Source organism: Eurytemora carolleeae, unplaced genomic scaffold (assembly GCF_000591075.1).
Source record: "Eurytemora carolleeae unplaced genomic scaffold, Eaff_2.0 scaffold372, whole genome shotgun sequence".
Lineage (NCBI taxonomy): Eukaryota > Metazoa > Arthropoda > Copepoda > Calanoida > Temoridae > Eurytemora > Eurytemora carolleeae.
This window is the reverse complement of record NW_019396349.1, coordinates 197130-218781: the sequence shown is the minus strand read 5'-3', so window position 1 is coordinate 218781 and position 21652 is coordinate 197130. Positions and strand designations below refer to the sequence as shown.

General features: G+C 36.0%; 2 protein-coding genes and 1 long non-coding RNA gene across 4 annotated transcripts in view; 2 read left to right on the top strand and 1 right to left on the bottom strand.

The window, feature by feature from the left end:
- The window catches only part of LOC111701468 (rap guanine nucleotide exchange factor 2), a 62213-nt gene that overhangs the window by 23423 nt on the left and 17138 nt on the right, over positions 1-21652 (top strand). Inside the window, exon 1 of one of the 2 annotated variants that reach the window (XM_023472759.1) lies at positions 3674-4407. The exons of the other annotated variant lie outside the window; for it this stretch is intronic. The gene's annotated coding sequence lies outside the window, so the exon portion shown is untranslated. Of the gene's footprint in view, positions 1-3673; positions 4408-21652 lie in introns of those variants that run through there. 2 annotated transcript variants of the gene reach the window in all.
- On the bottom strand, positions 16240-18261 carry LOC111701471 (uncharacterized). The gene is made up of 2 exons (XR_002765197.1): positions 18179-18261; positions 16240-16398 (listed from the first exon to the last, which is right to left on the bottom strand). It is a non-coding gene; the product is annotated as an uncharacterized LOC111701471 (long non-coding RNA).
- On the top strand, positions 16824-21044 carry LOC111701470 (solute carrier family 28 member 3). The gene is made up of 4 exons (XM_023472760.1): positions 16824-18859; positions 19018-19389; positions 19562-19842; positions 19960-21044. Exons 1-4 carry the CDS (start codon positions 18387-18389, stop codon positions 20616-20618), a joined length of 1785 nt encoding a protein of 594 aa, XP_023328528.1. The 5' UTR covers positions 16824-18386; the 3' UTR covers positions 20619-21044.

The window sequence follows — 21652 nt, the reverse complement described above, 5'->3', positions numbered from 1 at the left end:
TAGCTTGCATAACTATCTAAATAGTTTTTGAAGATTTTTCTTTTAAACAGTTTTGCAGATTTAGTTTCTTTAAGCTCGAATTCAAGCGAATACCATTATTTTTGAAATAAAGGGGAAGGAAAACATTCTAGCGTTTTAAAGAGAAACCGTACATGTATTCAAAAGTCGAAACAATGGCAAAAAAATGAAAATCGTATTTACCCAATTATGCGATTCCAGAAAAGCTGTCTCTCTGTCATTTCTTCAGATAAAAAACATTTTGGAAAGCCAATTAGTCGCACAATTTGTTTGCATGAACCTTGATTTTATCATTTAGTAATGTTTTATCTATAGTTTAATAATCATCAAAACTCAAAGACGATTATAATTCCCGTTTTTATGAGGACCCTTTGCATTAAAACCTACGTACTCTATTTTTTATTTGCTTTACAATGATGTATTTGTGCTTTAAGCTTTAAGCTCAATGTTAAGCACGAATTGAATGTCGTCTTCAAACTTAGTTTTCGACGATTTGAGGGCACTTTGTCATTTGTCCTACAAATCATTTGTCCTACACATCATTTGTCCTACAAATCATTTGTCCTACACATCATTTGTCCTACAGGGTGGGGAGAACTTCATTTGTCCTGCACATAATTTGTCTTACACATAATTTGTCCTACATAGAAGAGACAACATCATTTTTGTCCTACACTTCATTTTAACTACATTTCGATTGTGCTCTTCACATCAGTTGTCCTACAGAGAAAGAGATACACCATTTGTCCTACAATTCAATTTAATTTCTTTTGGTTTGTTAAATAATATGTTGTGATCTCACCTTATTTAAGGTTAGGTTAGGTTAAGAGATTTTGGACCGAGCGCTGCGGCTAGGATGGGCTTGGGGGCCAAGTGCTTCGGCCTTTTAAATGTTAAATAATATGCTGTCTTGTACCATGTTTTGGTTTAGATTTGGTTTAGACAATATCTGGGCCGAGCGCTGCGGCTAGGATGGGCTGGGGGCCGAGAGCTGAGGCCTATTAAATGCTAAATAATGTGCTGTCTCTCAAAAAACAATTTGCTGTTTTACCCTTAGTAAATATATTCAACTGTTCAATATAAATAGAATGTAACAGATATATATTTATATATTTTATGATTTGTAGGGTAAATGATATAGCGCCCGAATTGATATAGATATATAGATACATACATATACATTATACATATATGGATTAACCATGGAGGGTGAAACAGAACAGAGAATTTATTATCTGATATTAATGGTTACCCGTAGCTTTGCACTTTTTAAATTTTTTGCTAGATTTCTAATGTGCAGGGATAACCACAAAGAATGAGACTTTTAGTAATGATTCCTGCAACTTGTGTATATTGTCGATCTTTATTCTTATAATTTGATCCTTGGGTTTCATAGTCTTTCTAAATGATTTGGCAAGGAAAGCAACAAGTTTAAAGCTAAATCGTCAATTTAAGAAAATAATTAAATGTATAAAGTAGTAATCTCTGTGTCGGATCATAACTTAGAACCACTTTACCGATTTGCCTCTAATGTTGATTGGAGAACTCGGTAGAATCACGGGAATGTTCTCAGCTGAGTTACGCTATTCTAAGTCATGACCAGGTCGACTGTTAAGGGAAAATTGGTTTCCAGGTTAAGCTTAAACAAAATAAAATCCGTCCAGTCGTCTCTGAAGTCTCATCCTTTATAAGTAATCCTCTAACTTTTATAAACTCAAAATATTCAAGGTAAACAAAGAAATAAAACCTTGACATCGTCATTTGTCATATGTGAAGAGTTTCAGGTCGTCCTTTAAGTCTGATCCTTTGTGGGTAACTTTGTAGCTACAGGATTATCCACAAAGGACGAGACTTCAGAGACGATTAGACGGATTTTATTTTGTACGATTTAACAGAATTGTTTAGTCCGTTTTCTTGCATTCAGGGTTCCTTGTTGTCCTTGTAGGCCAAAACTGGCATTATTCTATGCTTAATCATTCAGTAAACCATCACAATGCTAAATCGAATTCAGAAACCAAAAACCAAGCTTCAAACCGCCATATTTTTAGAGTTTAGGGTCATCTTCACAGTCTCATCCTTAGTGGAAAACCCTGTATAAGGAGAAAAAATGGAGTTGGCATTGCTAGAAGTTCACACCTATACAATATTTTAAAATGTACAAAATAAATCATGTTGGAATTGGTTTAAGATAAAGATTAAAATTTACAACCAGCAACATTCGATCACATTTCACTTGTATGCATGCAGCATTCGTTAATCAAAACAAGTGATATCATTATAATATGGTTTCAATGCATAAAAAAATTATTAAATTGTGTTAATTTTCAGTATTTTATCACAACATTCTAGAGGAAAGTTGAATTTTAAAACCCTTAGGTTTTTGTAATCGACAAAATTAAAGACGAATTTCAAACATACTCATGGAATCTTAACAGGGAGTAAGGGATAGAAGGGAGATAGAACTGGCACGGTTCGCCCTGCCATATGATTATACATGCTTTGCAGACGGGTACTCCATTTGTATAAGAAATATTCAGAATAGGTTATTGTATACGCAGTAAATGTACATCGGACCAATATTTCTTATTCAAACGAAGTACCGTCTGCAAAGCATGTAATCATATGGTAGGGAGAACCACGTTAGTTTTATCTCCCTTCTATTCCTTACTCCCTGGATCTTGATTCATTGTTAATAAATTTTTCTCAGGAAGCTTCTTGAAGTAAGTCCTACCCCCCCTTCCCATCTCTTCAATATTGAGCTCCTCGGTTAAAGAATTGGCTAAAGAACAAGTAAATGATTCAGATGCTTGGAACAGGAAACCCACATCAAAGGAAGGATCTGAAGAAGAGGTTTAAATATTTAATAAAGGATCACACCACAGTAAATATCTCTAAGTGAAGAGAATCTGCAAAAAAAACGTGCGAATACATACAAAGTATAGGGACCAAGAGCAGAAACTACAAAATATAGGGAACTCGAGCAGAAACATACAGTAAATTGGGAACTCGAGCGGAAACATACCAAATATATGGAACCCGAGCAGAAACATACAAAATATAGGGAACCCGAGAAGCTAGATACATACAAAATATAGGAAACCCGAGCTGAAACATACAAAATATAGGGAACCCGAGCTGAAACATACAAAATATAGGGAACTTGAGCTGAAACATACAAAATATTAGGAACCCGAGCTGAAACATACAAAATTTAGGGAACCCGAGCTGAAACATACAAAATATAGGGAACTTGAGCTGAATCATACAAAATATTAGGAACCCGAGCTGAAACATACAAATTATAGGGAACTTGAGCTGAAACATACAAAATATAGGGAACCTAAGCAGAAACATACAAAATATTAGGAACCCGAGCTGAAACATACAAAATATAGGGAACTTGAGCTGAAACATACAAAATATAGGGAACCCAAGCAGATATTTACAAAATATAGGGAACCCAAGAAGATACATACAATATGTAAGGAACCCGAGCAGAAACATACAAAATGAAGGAAATAAGTTTTAAACAAAATGAAAATAAGAGTAAAAATTCAAATATTTTTGACCTGATATTAATTACCCCCGCCCCCCTCTCCTACCCAATAATTACAAACGGTCCTGTCAAGTCTGTCAAGTCCATCCTGTTCAGATTTCTATTAGAATGCGTAAAATGTTTGCTATTAGCCACACAACTGCTCAATTAGCTCCGTAAAATATGAATTAAAATAAACCGGCGGTATTTTAATAAGTTTCCAGGTTAGAACTGTTTTCCTTTGAGTTCTCTCTGTGCGTGAGTGTGAGCAGAGAGCAGTAAGTGTGCGCGAGGCAGGCTCGCGTTTATTTCAGAGCTCTTAGCTCAGCTCTCAGTACTACATTGAGCCTATGTGAGCAAGGATCCGGCTAGTCTATTTAAACTCCCTACTACTTTTGTACATGGAGCCGTAGTGTACAGTGACATATATCTGAGGATCGAGATCCGTGTAAATATTGTGATTACCCAGGTTTACGGATTTATATCGTATTCCCTGTGTTACGAAGGACCTGGATCAGGTTTCCAATCTGGTTCTATTGTTGGCCTGCAGGCAGACCATACTTCCGAACCATACACTGCACATTGCAGACATACACAATACACACCTAGAGGGAAATAGTTTCTAGCCACCTCCCACCCTTATCATTCCACAGATGTGAGAACACTAATCAAATCAACCTCAGGGTCTCTAATACTTAGTTAAGTGAATCTAATTCTTGCTCCGGGTTCAGTTTTAACTCGGAGTGCAGGATGCAGTTAATGAAAGTGATTATATAAATATGGAGAACTGACCAAGAGAAATTTTTACAATTAATTTGGTTTGGTGCCTTTTATCATCAGTTTGTTAGCTAAAGGTAACCAAATTGGTTCTTATCATGCACAGAGCGCGCATTATAGAATACGTAGGATTACACAAAATACACGTTTCACGGGCAGTTTTTGGCTCAGTAGTTTTCATGATATTGGATATGATGAATCGGATAAATGGTCAAGATTTTAAATCAGAACTTGATATCCTGCTCGTTATCTGGATAGAGTCCTAAACGTTGAAAATTCCACCAATAACTAACGAATCTCTTCTATTATGTCAAATGTTTCCCTTAATCTTTCCTCAGTTTCAAACCTTTTAAACTCCTTAAAACTTTCCAAATTATTAGATCTTTCGAACTTTTTCGACTTTTCAAACTTTTCAAACCTGCCAATTCCTTACATCAGTACGCGTCGCAAATCGCACATCTTCGGAACCTCAAACCTTTAACTTTTCTCCAGATTTCCCAAACTTTGCATCTTCTTGTACCTAGAGTACCTATCCTGTTTATGAAACCCCTCAACCTCCTCTTATATTTCTTACAGTAAATTCAGTTCCCGTTTCTTCTTGTTCTAATTTTCCCATTTTCTCTATCTCTCCAAGTTCGTTTCCTTCCTAAACCTCTTGTATTCCCTCCCCCCCCCCCCAAAAAAAAACAAAAAATCTTCCTCTCCGTTTTACTTTTTTTCAGCTCTTCTAGCCAATTAATTTCATTAATTTTTTCAAGATCTTGTTTTTCGATTATGCAGCTATTTTATTCAACCCCTCCAAATTCCTTATTAATCACATGATGCCCTCCTGGCCCCTAGGGTTCATCGAGTCCCTACATTCTAGAGGCTTTCTTTTTTCTCCATAGCCCACAGATCTAGCCCTTGCATATTTTCTGGTTCTGCTACTCACATCAGTTCCTAAGATCTGGTATCTTCAGTTTTTCTGCTTTAATCTACCCTTCATTTCCTCTGATTCCTCCAGCTCCATTAGTTTCCTTAATTCCTCCTGACCCTCCAGTTTCCTTAGTTCCTCCTGACCCTCCAGTTACCCTAATTCCTCCAGCTCCTCCGGTTTCCTTAATTCCTCCTGACCCTCCAGTTTCCTTAGTTCCTCCTGACCCTCCAGTTTCCTTACTTCCTCCTGACCCTCCAGTTTCCTAATTCCTCCTGACCCTCAATTTTCCTTAGTTCCTCCTGACCCTCCAGTTTCCTTAATTCCTCCTGACCCTCCAGTTTCCTTAATTCCTCCTGAACTTTCAGTTTCTTTTGGTTTCTTTCCTCTCCTACGGTATTCCATGGTTTCTCTCACCCTGCAGTTCCTCTCATTCTCCCAGCTCCTCAAGCTTCTTTGGTTCCACTTGTTCCTCCAATAACTCTAGTTTCTTCTACATTCTTATGGTTTCTCTCACCCTGCAATTCATCTAATTCTCCTAGCTCCTCAAGTTTCTTTTTGTTCCTCCAATTACTCTGGTTTCTCCTATATCTCCATGGTTTCTTTCACCCCTGCAGTTCCTTTATCTCCTTCAGCTCCTCCACAGTTTCTTTGTTTCAAATTTCCCCGCCAATTACTCCAGTTTCTCCGTGGTTAATCTCACCATGCAGTTCCTCTGATCTTCGATGTTAACTGAAATCTGTATATTTATGAATTCACAAGCTAATACTACCGGGCCGTCTTTAAAGTTTTGCTGGTACAAGACCATTGGTTTAACCTTTTTATCCCTTCATGCTAATTTATATATCTGGATATGGGGATAACAAACCTGTAAAAGCACGTGTTTCAAGGATAATTTTCTGATGCTTCCAGGCTTTCCAGTTTCTCTGGTTCCTCCCGACCCTCCAGTATTTTATATTATCCAATCTCTCCAGTTTCTCTGGATCCTCCCGACCCTCCAGTATTTTATATTATCCAATCTCTCCAGTTTCTCTGGATCCTCCCGACCCTCCAGTATTTTATATTCTCCAAGCTTCCTAGTTTCTCTGGATCCTCCATGCCCTCAAGTACCTCTGGATTCGTTATCTTCTCTGGGTCCTCTTTCTTCTCTAGTTTCTCTAGATCCTTTACGCCCTCCAGGCTCTCAAGTTCACCCGATTCCTACAGAAGAACCACCAGTTTCTCTGGATCCTCTATCTTCTCTAGTTTCTCTAGATCCTCTATCTTCTCTAGTTTCTCTAGATCCTCTACGCCCTCCAGGCTCTCAAGTTCACCCGATTCCTACAGAAGAACCACCAGTTTCTCTGGATCCTCTAGGTTCTCCAGTTCCTCTTGATTCTCTATGACGTATATGTCCCCCAGTTTCTCTAAATCTTCTTGGCCCCCCAGTTTTCTCTGATTTCTCCGGGCCCTCCGCTTTTTCTTGATCATCCAGGATTTCCCATTCTTCTTGCTCTTCTAATGTCTCAAGTTTCTCTGATTCCCCCCAACCGAACTTTCGAATTCTTTTGATGTGCCAGCCACTCTACATTGTTTCTGCTTCCTGTTTATCCAATTTCTTCATTTTTATCCAAGATCGAATATTTCTTTTTGTATCGTGTATCGCAAGAATGTCTCAACGATATATATTAATCTATCCAGGAGAAGGTGATGTGTGAGAATTGTATAAGATAAAAAGATTACCTCTAGATCTCAACCTTAGATCATGCTTCGTGTTCTTTCAATTGGAAATGATTATATGTAACTTCTTTTTTGTATTTTTTCAGGCAGCCGGGTACTCATTTTAATCCTGGTTTTTGTAGATCTAAAATATATATGTATTAAGAGATGAAGGTTTACAAGGATTCTACTTCTTTCGCCCACCCAGAGTGTATATATCGCTCGTCCCCCTAACACCCTCCCCCCAGACGTTAACCAATCCCGCCTTGAATTAGTTTTGCATATCAAACATATTTCTCTTAAGCATCTAATATATTAAAGTACTAGTATATATGTGGTATACAATTTACAATATACATGGATCATTTATCGTTTGTGAAAATGTGGTTTTGTTTACTCCAATGACATGTTTTAACATGAATCTATTAATAGATAACCTTTTATGTCCATTTAAGTTTATATTTTATATGCGTTGGTCCATAACCTTGGTATGAACCAGGTATCCTTTGGATGGGCTAGGGGGCCGAGCGCTGCGGCCACGGGTTAGGTTAAGTTAAGACACTTCCTGTCAGACCCATGTACAAAATTGATAGGAGGGGGGGTCCAAAAATCGTATACTAGGAAATTACCTACATATCTATATATTTATAAATGTTTATGAATTTTTCTTTTTTCTTTCTGTTTGCTTTTAAATCTTTACGCTTGCATCTACATCATTTTATTCTTTCTTCTATCGACCTTTCAGTTTTATTTGCTTTATCAAGAACATTTGTTTTCTTATCTTCTCTCATCTGAACATTATTAATCGTTATGTCATTTATTTTTGCACTACATACCTAACCATAAATACTGCAGACTCTTACTTTTAGATATGAGTGGGGGGGGGNGGGGGAGTGGCGGGGTTAATATGTTTTGAAACGCCTGGCTTTAAATGAGAAATTGACAAACATATTTCTCTTTATGCGTGATTAGGGTTTGAAGGTCTCTCCCTGAGAACCCTAATCAGTATCTTTTCTGCTCATCTCCAGGATATTCATCAGTCCTATAGCTCAGGGTTCAGTACTCCCTTCATCAGTCATTGCTCAGGGTTCAGTACTCCCTTAATCAGTCCTAGCTCAGGGTTCAGCACTCCCTTAATCAGTCCTAGCTCAGGGTTCAGTACTCCTTTCATCAGCCCTAGCTCATGATTCAGTTCTCCCTTCATTAGAAGCTAAGCTCAGGGTTTATTACTCCCTTAATCAGTCCTAGCTCAGGGTTCAGTACTCCCTTAATCAGTCCTAGCTCAGGGTTCAGTACTCCTTTCATCAGTCCTAGCTCAGGGTTCAGTACTCCTTTCATCAGTCCTAACTCAGGGTTCAGTACTCCTTTCATCAGCCCTAGCTCAGGATTCAGTTCTCCCTTAATCAGTCCTAACTCAGAGTTTATTACTCCCTTAATCAGTCCTAGCTCAGGGTTTAGTACTCGCAAAAGTCTTAGCTCAGGGTTTCAGTACTCCCTTCATCAGTCCTAGCTCGGGGTTCAGTACTCACGTCATCAGTACTAGCTCAGGGTTCATTACTCCCTTAATCAGTCCTAGCTCAGGGTTTAGTACTTACATTAGTCCTAGCTCAGGGTTCAGAACTCCCTTAATCAGTCATAGCTCAGGGTTTAAAACTCACATCAGTCCTAGCTCTGGGTTCAGAACTCCCTTAATCAGTCATAGCTCAGGGTTCAGTACTCCCTTCATCAGTCCTAGCTCAGGGTTTCAGTACTCCCTTGTCCTTCTAACACCTCTGCTGTTTACAGCAGAAAGTCAGCTATCTCAGGGTTCATTACTCCTTTCATCTGCCCTAGCTCAGGATTCAGTTCTCCCTTCATTAGTCCTAGCTCAGGGTTTATTACTCCCTGAATCAGTCAAGGCTCAGGGTTTAGTACTCACAAAAGTCTTAGCTCAGGGTTCAGTACTCACTTCATCGGTCCTAGCTCAGGGTTCAGTACTTTCTTCATCAGTCATAGCTCAGGGTTCAGTACTCGTGTCATCAGTCCTAGCTCAGGGTTTCAGTACTCCCTTGTCCTTCTAACACCTCTGCTGTTTACAGCAGAAAGTCAGCTAGTCAAGGAAATTGCTTTTCGGTGGCTTAAATTATCCCAAAGATAACCTGTTATTTTGAAAAGGTCGTAAGAACTATCAACTGTAAGAAACGACAATGAAAAAATAAACCACAATAGTTTTTTCAGAAGTTTATACAAATTCAGTGTCAAAAAAAGTAGACTAGAAGTTATTTATCGGTTTACTTTATTCCTGCTCCGCAGTGCGCTTTTAGTCTCAAATACCATTTTTCTACTGTTCCTTCAATAGATGCTAAATTCCGCGAGAATAATGTTTGAACCATGTAGGGTTATCCTAGGATCTTGGTGGGTGGGAAACCGATTCTTGATCTGTCGGATAGAAATCAGGACGGATGAAGATAGATTTAGAATATTATTGGAGAAATAGAATTTGAGATTGTCTGGTGAACCAAGGATTATGGATATCTGTTTGTATAAATTATACTTGTTTAAATATATGACCAAAATATGCCTGGAACAAATGCCTGGTACAGATCATGCATAGAGTAGCAAGGCATGTATGCATTTAAATGATGACATCGTGTGGTTTAGTATTAATGGTTTTCAACTAAAGAAACTACTTGTTATTATGTTTAGCTGCATATATGCTTAAACTATGCATGCTTTATGTATTACTGCACTGCGCTTTAAACCATTATGTATTTGGCACAGAGAAAATTAAACAAAAAACTGAGTGATGAACGAGACATCAGGGGGGGGGTTATGAGTGGTTGTGTGTGTGTGTGTTTGTGAGTGAAATACGATGAGTGTGAGTTAGTGTGAGTGAAGTAAGATGTGTGAGTTAGTGGATTAGTTCTAAGGAAGAAGAGTAAGTGTGTAGGAGTAAATCATGTTTATACAATTACTTAACATTCTTATAATCTTTGTAAGAAGCACAATATTTTACGCCCAACTTTCCATTGTTTTAGATACAATAACTATTAAAAGAGTTGTTAGTAATATTTTATGTAGGATTTATAGGAAGGAATTATAGTCACTCTTCACTATGACCCGCTATATAACTCTTCGGTCTGTATACTGCAGTTTACTACAGTACACATCGAAAGCTTAGTTTAGGGTGAAGTATTTCTGTTAAAGGCATTATCAAAGTTAATAATCTAAATGACCCTTTAATTAAAGTGTCTTATTAAAGCTTGGCAACATTTTCTTTAAACCCCTTTCCTTTTATAGGTTAACCACGGCCATTTTCTTGTTGGTCGTTGCTATAGAAATTCAAAAGTTAATCAAAGGCTCTTGTTGTGAATTGCTGACGGCACCCAAATCGTTTTTCTTTAACATTTTTATATAATTGTATAATGTGTTCGTTTAATCAAAATATTTAATTTATTTCAGGTATGTCATTTTTTTAACAATAGGCTTCTAGAAGCATGGAAGAATAACTCTAATATGTATATATATATGTATGTATGTAAAGACAGATTTATTTAGTCATTTATTTCGACATGTGTGTGCACTCTCACTGCGTGAAAATTCACAGGGTGATCCAAATTTTTTAATTGGAGTTTCAGAACGAGTCGGAAAATTCAACTTGAAGATACAATTGTAAAAAAAACTAAATATGTTTTTATTATATGATTTGGATCACCCTGTATAATCTCTGCAATATATTTTGTTGCTGTTTTAATGATTTTTTACGAATTTTTCAAACTAACCGTATAGTAATATTTCTTTTAAACAAGGTATGAACCTGTTTGTTAAATCTGTTTTATTACATTTGTTTTTTTAATGCACTTTTCAGCTTGAATTTGCATGTATATCGGTAGTGTTCACTGTACAGTGTACATGCATTGCATACATACAACCATAGTTATATTTAAACAGATTTTTATGTATTTCAAGTATCTAGTTGAAGATTGAAGAATTTACATTACAATAATTTCGTGATCTTAGTACATACGTCTATACATATTACATATATACAAAATAATCAGTTACGTCAGTGTTTATAACGTATTACAATGTTAAAATGTAAAAAATAGGTTTATATGATCAACTCTGCAGATTTCTGTATTATTTGTATTATTTGTATATATAGGCATAAAATTGAAACTATAAAGGTTGGTTCACTGACACAGATATATACGTAATTAGTGGATAATTATTCAGAGACTGAAAATATATAGAAAACTAAGAATAGAAAAATGACATTAACAAAAGTTAAATTTTGTAATCACAAAAAGTTAGTAATCACAAAAAACGGGACTATTTAGTAACTAGGATTAAAACTTGAAATGTATTACAAAAACTAAAAATTTGCAAAGTATCAGTTCGGAGAAAAAATTGCGGAAATAATGGAAAACCACGTGATTAACCGGAAGTTGTTTTATCTCTGCACTGCAAGGAAGGAAATGATCTTATTGTTTGCAGAACCTTGGTCAGGTCTCTGCAATATATGTCTATACACTGTATAACCATATCTCTCTATCTATAGCCTTACTCTCCACCTTATATCAACACTTCCTTGTATGTAAACAAAGGGAAAAATATCGGGTGAGGAGTGTTTAAAACACGAAACTATTTGTTCAGCAATAAAATGGTTTACTTATCAGATAAGATTTAAATCATACGTGGGAGGGGAAGGGGGGGGGAAGGGGTAAGATTTAAAACGATGTAATGGAAAGAAAGGAATATAAAATATAATGTAATAGAAGTGAAAGAAGGAATAAGATAAAAGGAGAATAAGATAGAAAGTAATAAGATATAATAAGATTCAAGTAAACCCAATCTTAGCTTGAAATATATTTGATGGTATGAAAAAAACGAATAATGAAAATTGAATTGAAAAGTGTTCTGAGAAATATGATGATAAGTTTTGTTTTAATAATATTAAAATACGTTTAACGACAGTTTTGTCCTTGCAGATCTTAATTTACAGCTGCCCTCTGCCTTCTGCCTGCCGCAGAGTCTTGTATGCAGGCATACTTAGGACATTTTATACCTTCATTAACTATTATTGCCTTGCATACTTAACAAGCTAGTCAAGTTTTCAAGATTATTTTCAAGTATGCTTCCTACTTTAATACAAATCAGATACCCCCCCCCCCCCCCACCCTGGGACTGAGTCGCCAACTTCGGTTGATTAGATTAATTGCCCACTTCAACTAGAGAGAGAGAGATAGAGAAAGATAGAAAGAGATTGAACCGTGCGCTTAAAATTTATCTAATGAAAATGAGGGGGTGGCCAGATATATGCTTAAAAATGCGTAGCATTCCAGACACAGATGAACAAACAGTTGTTTACATTTTATAACAAATATGAAAAAACAGGTTTTCAGCTAAGCTGGAACTCCTCTGCATTTTATCCTTTGTCCAGGTGGTCACGAAATACATGAGACAAAAGAGAATTACGAACACAATGTTTTTTCTTGATTCAAACTACATTTTCGAAAAAATATTTTTTGCAGTGTATTTATTTTTTAAAATATTACTTTTTTAAGTGAGTTTATTGAAAATGACGAATCCCAGGTTTCTAGTTTGTTTAATCTCCCTGTATTATCAACAATCTTTTATCCAAGAATGTAACCCCAGGGTGTTTTGGCCAGACAACTGGGTATGGTTTCTGTTCCAAGCTTTGTGTAGAATTATATAGATTAGATATATTCAAACCTAGTCTGCAAAAATACAATAAGGGGAGTTTATTTCACGAGCTGGGGTAGAACAGTAATTATAAGATTATAAGATTACCAGACTATTAGATATAAACATCACACCTGCATGGTTTCTTATAACTTATTTATGAATAGCAATAAAAAAATGAGAAAATTAAAGTAAGAATTAAAGAAGAATTAGAGTTTTAAAAGAACAAAAAAAATAAAGAAACTAATCAAGTCTTGGATGAGTAGAATATAGGTTTAGGGATGAAAGAAAGGAATAAGTGTCGGGATGAATTCATGATTTGATGCAGGTTATCAGGTTTATATTAAACCTGTAAATTTTGAAATTAACAACCCCATTACAGAGGGAAGACTGAATAGGTTGAATTCTTGTGCTCAATAAATTCTCAAGGTGTGTCGTGGGAACTGTAGAACAACGGACACAGAAGAATACTAGTGCGTTCAGTGCGTACATTAGCCTCTCTCTGTTATGCGTAATGCGTACATTTAATGCACTTGCCAAAACATTTAATTCCCACTCGTAAAGCTTTTGGCTAAAACTATTCCATAAAGATAGAAGAGCATTTTAAAAATAAGTAGGATGCGTATATAAATTAGTCTGGAGCAAATAAAGATAGAAGAGCATTTTAAAAATAAGTAGGATGCGTATAAAAAATTAGCCTGAAACAAGTAGGTTGCATATTAGCCTGGAACAAGTAGGATGCGTATATTAGCCAGGAACAAGTAGGATGCGTATTTATTAGTCTGAAATTCCTGTGCAGGGGGGTTAGTGGAGAGAGAATTGGACAGGGAGAAAGTGTAGGGCTGAGAAGAGGGGTGAGGGGGGGGGGACTACCTATTCAATGCTCTGATACACTTTCAAAGACGGCAGAATTGAAGATTATAGATTTAACCGGGGTTTCTCAGTTCTCAGTTTACATCTAACAAAGAGACATATGTAAAGCAGGGTCGAAATATTATGTTTTATTAGTTTTGGCATATATTTCAGGAGATAAGAAATATTTAAAGTTTGCCCTCAATATAAAACTGCAGTTTCATAAATTATTAGTGAGAGTTGGACATAACTCTTCCTAGTTCTTGATTTCATTCGGACATATCAGATTTGAGCATTAGCCCCCCCCCCCTACTCCTTTTCATTTCCTTCATATTCTTCCAAGGATTTGTTCATCTCAAAGACAGACACCAGTTTGTTTGAAGGGAATATAAAACTCATCATAATCATTTTAAATAAAATTTAATTATAATTAGAAGATTTATTCTTAACTAAAGTTTATTGCTTTATAGTTTAAGTTTCTCACACTTTAAACCCATATTTAGTACCAGAGATCTATTGATAATTCATTTTAAAAAATCATTTTATTTAACCAAACAAATTTGAATCTCTCTGTTTTGGTTGAAAACAAAAACTGGCAAAGTTACAGGGTTCAATAGTCGTGCTGATAATTATATAAATAACCCTTTACATTTGTCTCAAATAGGAGTAATTTTATCCTGAAGAAATGTATACAGCTCAAAGCTTCTTTGCTTTTTTTGCTTACCATAGAGATAATTTCAAACAATCATCGATATTAAAGTAACTAGATTGATTAACCATCATCGATATTAAAGTAACTAGATTGATTAACCATCATCGATATTAAAGTCACTAGAATGACTAACAATCATCGATATTGAAGTTATTAGAGTCTTTGACAATCATTGATATTAAAGGAACTAGATTAATTAACAATCATCGATATTACAGTTACCAGATTGATTAACCATCATCGATATTAAAGTTACTAGATTAATTAACCATCATCGATATTAAAGTTACTAGTTTAATTAACAATCATCCATATTAAAGTTACTAGATTGACTAACAATCATCGATATTACAGTTATTAGAGTCTTTGACTATCATTGGTATTAAAGTTACTAGATTGACTAACAATCAACGATATCATGTTACAAGTTTGAATAACAATCATCTATATTACAGTTACTAGATTGACTAACAATCATCGATATTACAGTTACTAGATTGACTAACATTCAACGATTTTAAAGTTACAAGTGTGAATAACAATCATTGATATTAAAGTTACTAGATTGATTAACCATCATCGATATTAAAGTTATTACAGTCTTTGACAATCATAGATATTAAAGTTACTAGATTGACTAACAATCATCGATATTATAGTTACAAGTTTGAATAACAATCATTGATATTACAGTTACTAGATTTATTAACAATCATCGATATTAAAGTCACTAAAGCGTTAGATTTGCTGATTGAGCAATAAGGAACTGATCCTTAGTGGAAGGTTAATTTCTGGATGAGTGGAGCATGGGGGAAATAGATCCGTGATTAGAATTTAGTTTGGATCTAGTGATATCACACAACCTTGAACCTTGTAACCCCCTCCCCCCCCTGTACCTCGCAATCCATCCAAAATATAAGTTGTGTCGCTAGTTTACTGCCTAATACTAAAGTAGGCCTGGGCCCAAACTTGCAAAACATAATAAAATACAAAACATAAAAAAGGCAACGGAACATCTCATTCTTTTTTTCTGCAGGCACAACAAAGTCTTACACGATTCATGATTGCTTCAAATTTCTCTAACTATGCATAGATATCTCCTTCCTCTTACAGATCCAAGAATAGATATATCCTCTCTCTTCTCCAAGTATAGATCTATCCTCTCTCTTCTCCAAGTATAGATCTATCCCCTCTCTTATCCAAGTATAGATCTATCCCCTCTCTTCTCCAAGTATAGATCTATCCTCTCTCTTCTCCAAGTATAGATCTATCCCCTCTCTTCTCCAAGTATAGATCTATCCACTCTCTTCTCCAAGTATAGATCTATCCTCTCTCTTCTCCAAGTATAGATCTATCCCCTCTCTTCTCCAAGTATAGATCTATACTCTCTTTTTTCTATAGATCTATTCCTTCTATTCTCCAAATAGCTTCGTTACTGTGCTTCCCTGTTCCTTCCTTATCCAAGTCTCAACCCCCGATCCATCTTATTCGATCCCTCACACGGAGTTGGCCCTGTCACATATTTTGAAAAATATTGATTGAAAGTATGATTTCAAATTCAAATCCATGAATAGGTCGCGATCTATTCTGATTACAGATTCTAGTAGCGCGGAGTTCAACTTGACTCTCCGGGTCTCCATAGCACTGCTCCAGTAGATTCTCTGCTTCGTACTAGGTTTAGAGCTCAAGTACTACTTATTATGACTTTTTCTTTCCCTATTATGAGTATTACAGTTTTCAGGAAGCATTGCAGCTTATATTTATTTTACACAAGTCTTTGTACAGTATTATTGTTTCCCTTCTTTTTGTCATGTTCTCTTGAGAGAGCAAATTATTTGACATTCTTGTTTCCCCTTATTGCCATTTTCACTTCACAAAACCTGTAATTGTAAAAGGAATTAATCCTACCTAATTACCTATTCTTTCCTTTGCTTTCTTATTTACAATCATGAAAGTTCTTCCATAAAACAATAAAAATGTTAAATAGAGACATCTGTATAAAGAAAACTTATTTTTGGTTGATCTTCTTGTTATTGTTTGAAACTTATAAAACAAGGATTAAAATTTATTCTGAAAAATGCTAATATGCATGTCACCAAGGTTTGGTTTATTGTTAGGATAGTGCTAGGTGTGATCCTGCATTCGTTTAGGACTCCAGTTGCTCCGTGTATATCATACAGTTGAGCTGTCCCACTACTATTCTAGTACCTAGATATCATCATATAACCAGGATATTTATTTATTCTTTTTCCATGCCATATATCCCATTCTTTTTAAGCATGTGCCTTCATTTCTCATTCTTTTATATAAAAAAGCTATGAAAGATTGTTCTAATTTCTAAAATCAATTTAAGAATATTATTTCCCATACCAGGGTATCTTCAATCCTACCAGGATATTCAATCCTTGTCTTCAATTCTACAAAGAATCCCATCCTTATCTTCAATCCTATCAGGATATCCAATCCCCTTCTCTTAAATCTTACTAGGATATCATATCCTTTTGTTCAATCCTACCAGGATATTTCATCCTTCTCTTCAATCCTACCAGGATATCCCATCCTTGTCTTCAATCCTACCAGGATATTCCATCCTTGTCTTCAATTCTACCAGGATATTCAATCCCATCCTTGTCTTCAATTCTAACAGGATATCCCATCCTTGTCTTCAATCCTACCAGGATATTTCATCCTTCTCTTCAATCATACCAGGATATCCCATCCTTATCTTCAATCCTACCAGGATATTCCATCCTTGTCTTCAATTCTACCAGGATATTCAATCCTTCTCTTCAATTCCATCAGGATATCCAATCCCCTTCTCTTAAATCTTACTAGGATATTATATCCTTTTGTTCAATCCTACCATGATATTTCATCCTTCTCTTCAATCCTACCAGGATATCCCATCCTTGTCTTCAATCCTACCAGGATATTCCATCCTTGTCTTCAATTCTACCAGGATATTCAATCCCCCTTCTCTTAAATCTTACTAGGATATTATATCCTTTTGTTCAATCCTACCAGGATATTTCATCCTTCTCTTCAATCCTACCAGGATATCCCATCCTTGTCTTCAATCCTACCAGGATATCCCATCCTTGTCTTCAATCCTACCAGGATATCCCATCCTTCTCTTCAATCCTACCAGGATACCCTATTCTTCTCTTCAATCCTACCAGGATATCCCATCCTTCTCTTCAATCCTACCAGGATATCCCATCCTTCTCTTCAATCCTGAAAGGATAAACCATCCTTCTCTTTTTACTCCTACCAAAATATCCATCCTATTTTCCAATTCCTCCACCATTTTTTGTATGGAAGTTTTTCCCATTTCTTTACTTCAATCCTATTCAAGGATATCAAGCGTCTTCTCTGTCCATGTTTATTTCAGCTGAATATTGAACCCTGAAACCCTCATCACCACTTAATTGTTTCCTAGTTGCACCATTTGTTAAATCATCTTCATTGGTTCTTTAATATTCTTTTTTTCTCTACTCCCTTCAATTCTCTCATAGCACTAGGATTTAACGATACTTCCTTCCTTCTTCCTCCGATTCCGTTCTATACCAGGATACTCTAATACACTACTTATCTTAAGAGGAAGGATATCCTATAATTACTCCCAGGCTGTCCCCTTCATATAAATAGTTCCTATCTCAAGTATATTATGTTTGAAACTGAATACTCCATAATTTTGTAATTATTTGAAATTTAAACCTAGACCTACACTGATGGTATCAATTAAATACTAGAACTTCAGAAAAATGTTTTTAAAAAACTGCTGAGCATGGATTGCGTGATGTGGTTCTCAACCAAGCGGAATTTCTAGAGAAGTTTTCAGACAAAATATCTTAATTTCTAGTTGAAACAACCATTAAATATAAAGTTGATTTAGTAAAGTGCTGGCACGGTTGGGTTTAGTTTCCGTAGTGAGGAGAAGGGGAGAGCATGAACCAGGATGAGTAGATGATCTCAGAACTGATCTCACCTTGAATCTGGACTCAGAAAGAATGTTGCTTTACTCGTCTTTCCAACTGTGTTCACTGGTTTAGTTATCCACTGGAGTCAGCGCCGTCAATACGCACAGTTACCCGTCGGCCTCGTTGTACTCCTTGACCTCAAGTACATTTACCCAGCTGGTCATTTCAGTATTGATGAATTAGCTCTTGAAGTAAACTTGTGAATCTGAGATCAGTATGAGCGGACCTATTGACATGAAAGTTAATAAACTCCGTCCTAGTTACTCAATAGAGTCCAGTGTTCAGATTGAGGAGGACTCGGAGACACTGAACCGACGAAGCAGGTTTAGGAGAAAACTGAGAAAGTTCAACCTCACTCTTGCTCTGAAACTCTCCTTGAAAATAGTTTTAGTTATGCTGTATAATATCTACATTGTGTACGCTATTCACTATCACAAGGTGAACGGGATGGATATGGATTGGTGCGGAGGATTAGGATTTCTGATAATCATCACATTAATCGTTTATTTCTCACTCCTTTACTTCTATATTCTCAAACCGGGATATAAACGATCCCACGTCAAGATCAGGGTTCCGGAGAGAGCAGAGAGGGTTGTTAAACATAGGTTCTTCAGCTACCTTGTTACACTTCTAGTGTTTGCAGCATTCGTCGTATTTCTGGTGGTAGATACTGTGAATGATAGATACAGGAGCGTTCTGATTTATATTTAAGGAAATGATGGAAAAACCATGACAAACCAAATGTAACTCAAAGTCTCTATTTTTCAAATACTAAATACAAACTAGCATGACTAATTATCAGCTGTCAAATGAATTTCATAAAAGTTAAACAGAGCTCTGGGTCTAGGTTAGTCTCAGCTGGAGGATTAGTTCTTATCCTACTCCTAGGTTTCATCTTCTCCACATCCCGGAAAAGAGTGGTTTGGAGACACATCATCTGGGGGCTCTCTCTCCAGTTCATCTTCGGCCTTCTCATTCTACGCTGGGAGTACGGGAGAGTGTTCTTTAACTGTCTTGGGAACAAGATTGATACGTTCCTAGGGTTCACAGATACAGGATCCTCATTCGTGTTCGGATATCTTGTAAACCAGAAACCATTTCTTCCACACAAACTAGAAAACAACTCAATAGCTCGGGAGGTTGCGGAGGAGATAAACCGAAACCATGCAGTATCAACGGTGGTCGTCTTCAAGGCTCTATCAACTGTTTATTTCTTCAGGAATTTAATCAAAACATTTTTACTTAATTTAAAAAAAAAACTGTTTTAAACAATTAAACTTAATTTCTAATTAGGTTTTCCAATTAAAGTTAAGTAGTGAGTGTATCACTGCATATATTAAACCTAAACTTTCTCAAATTTAAATAATTAAAGTTTTGGTTTCTGATTCTAGCTTCCTGGTTTCCATGCTTTATTACTGGGGAGCTCTACAGTGGTTGGTTATGAAGCTAGGATGGTTACTCCAGGCTACAGTTGGAACTACAGCTTGTGAATCCCTTAATGCGTCTGCAAACATTTTCATGGGTCAGGCAACAGCACCGTTCCTAATCAAACCATATTTGGCAGACCTAACCCTCTCCGAGATTCATGCTGTCATGACAGGAGGGTTTGCGACAATAGCTGGGACGGTTCTGGCCGCTTATATAAGTTTTGGTGTGTCATCTGCCCATTTAGGTATTTTTGTTTACTCCGCATTTATCACGCATTGTTAATTCAGGATTATAAATCAAATTTATTTAAACAATTTTAGAAATGCATTTTCTGAATTGTAAATCATAATTTTTATTTAAGTATCCGCATCCGTGATGTCTGCTCCAGCTGCTCTCGCCTTTGCTAAACTATTCTACCCGGAGACGGAGAAATCTCGAACCAGATCCGAGAATATTCAAATTGATCCTCCGACGGAAGCTAATGTGTTGGATGCAGCTACTCAGGGTGCTACTGCAGCTGGTATCCTAGTCGTGAATATAACTGCAATAGTTGTAGCTTTCATTGCATTTATGACTTTTGTGAACAGTGTTGTTGGATTCCTAGGAGACCAGGTTGGGTTGGAAAACCTCACCTTTGATTCTATCCTGGGTAAACTTTTCATACCGTTAACCTTCTGTATGGGAGTAGAGTGGAAGGATTGTGAGAAGGTCGCAAGATTAATCGGAGTAAAAACAATTCTCAATGAGTTTATTGCTTACCGGGAGCTGGGTATTCTCATCAAGGATGGAGAGCTTTCTCCTCGCTCCGCAGTTATTGCAACCTATGCACTGTGTGGGTTTGCTAATCCGGGTAGTATTGGAGTACAGCTAGCAACCTTATCCTCTCTGGCCCCTCAACGGAAATCCGATTTTTCCAAAGTTGTTTTCCGGGCTTTTATTTCCGGAACTGCTGCTTGCTTCTTAACTGCTTGTATTGCTGGAACACTGTTTGATGAATCAACCTATATTCCTTTTGAATAATCCTTAACCCTTCATTCATTGATTCAAACTGAATCATTCTTATTCAAATTTATTTTTAAATTCGGACAAAGATAAAACAGGGCATTTTATCCATTTACTTTTATATTTTTTTATAAAAGAGATTTTTATAATAAAAAAACAAAAACTTACACATGATGTAGTGTAGAAAACTAAAACCTTTAAAATCTTGTTTATTTATAAAGTCAAAATATTTATAAAATATTGAGAAAGTAAATATTACTGTCAGTCAGCTCTAGAGACTTAATCCTTGTGATATTCTACAATTGTTGCGTTCAACTTGTGTTATACTTAGTTATAAAATTAATTATATTTTATATAACATTATATGTATATTAATGAAATCATGAACAATTCACAAATTGTTAATGTTATGTTAGTAATAAATCTATTTGTTAAGAATATGAATCCAGTTCTTTACGCTGGGCCAGCGGACAGTGATAACTAATAAACAGTGGACTAATTGCTGTCTATCCATAGAAATCCCACTATAGATTTTTCAGTTGTGATACATAATATGTTTAAAATAAGTTCTAGTCATTTGTCCATAAATATACCAGTCATAAAAGTTACAAATAATACAAGGTATTAATGCAAGGAAAGTTAATTGCAGATGCGTACACTCTGCGTACATATTGAAACCAGTTCTCTCTGGGCGGAATTAGTAAACAAGAATAGATGCATCAGTGTTCGTCTAGTATCCGAGGAGGATAAAAGCATTTAATTTTGATAATTTTGAAAATTCACATAATAGTTTCCTATGATCAGAATATTTTATACATTATTTTTGTGAAAATGGATTTCAAGTCGGAGCTGTGACATCCGTCTTGCCTTTACTTTTCCGCCCAAAGACAGTACACTGCAGTACAAAATGCGTTCACCTCTGAAATAACTTTCCTTGCATTAGTACCTTGCAAATAATCTTTAGCGGCTTTTACGATTAAAACTAACTTGGAAACCAGCTTTGTCTGGGGTTTACCAAGTAGAAATCAAACACTCAACAGGTTCAGAACATT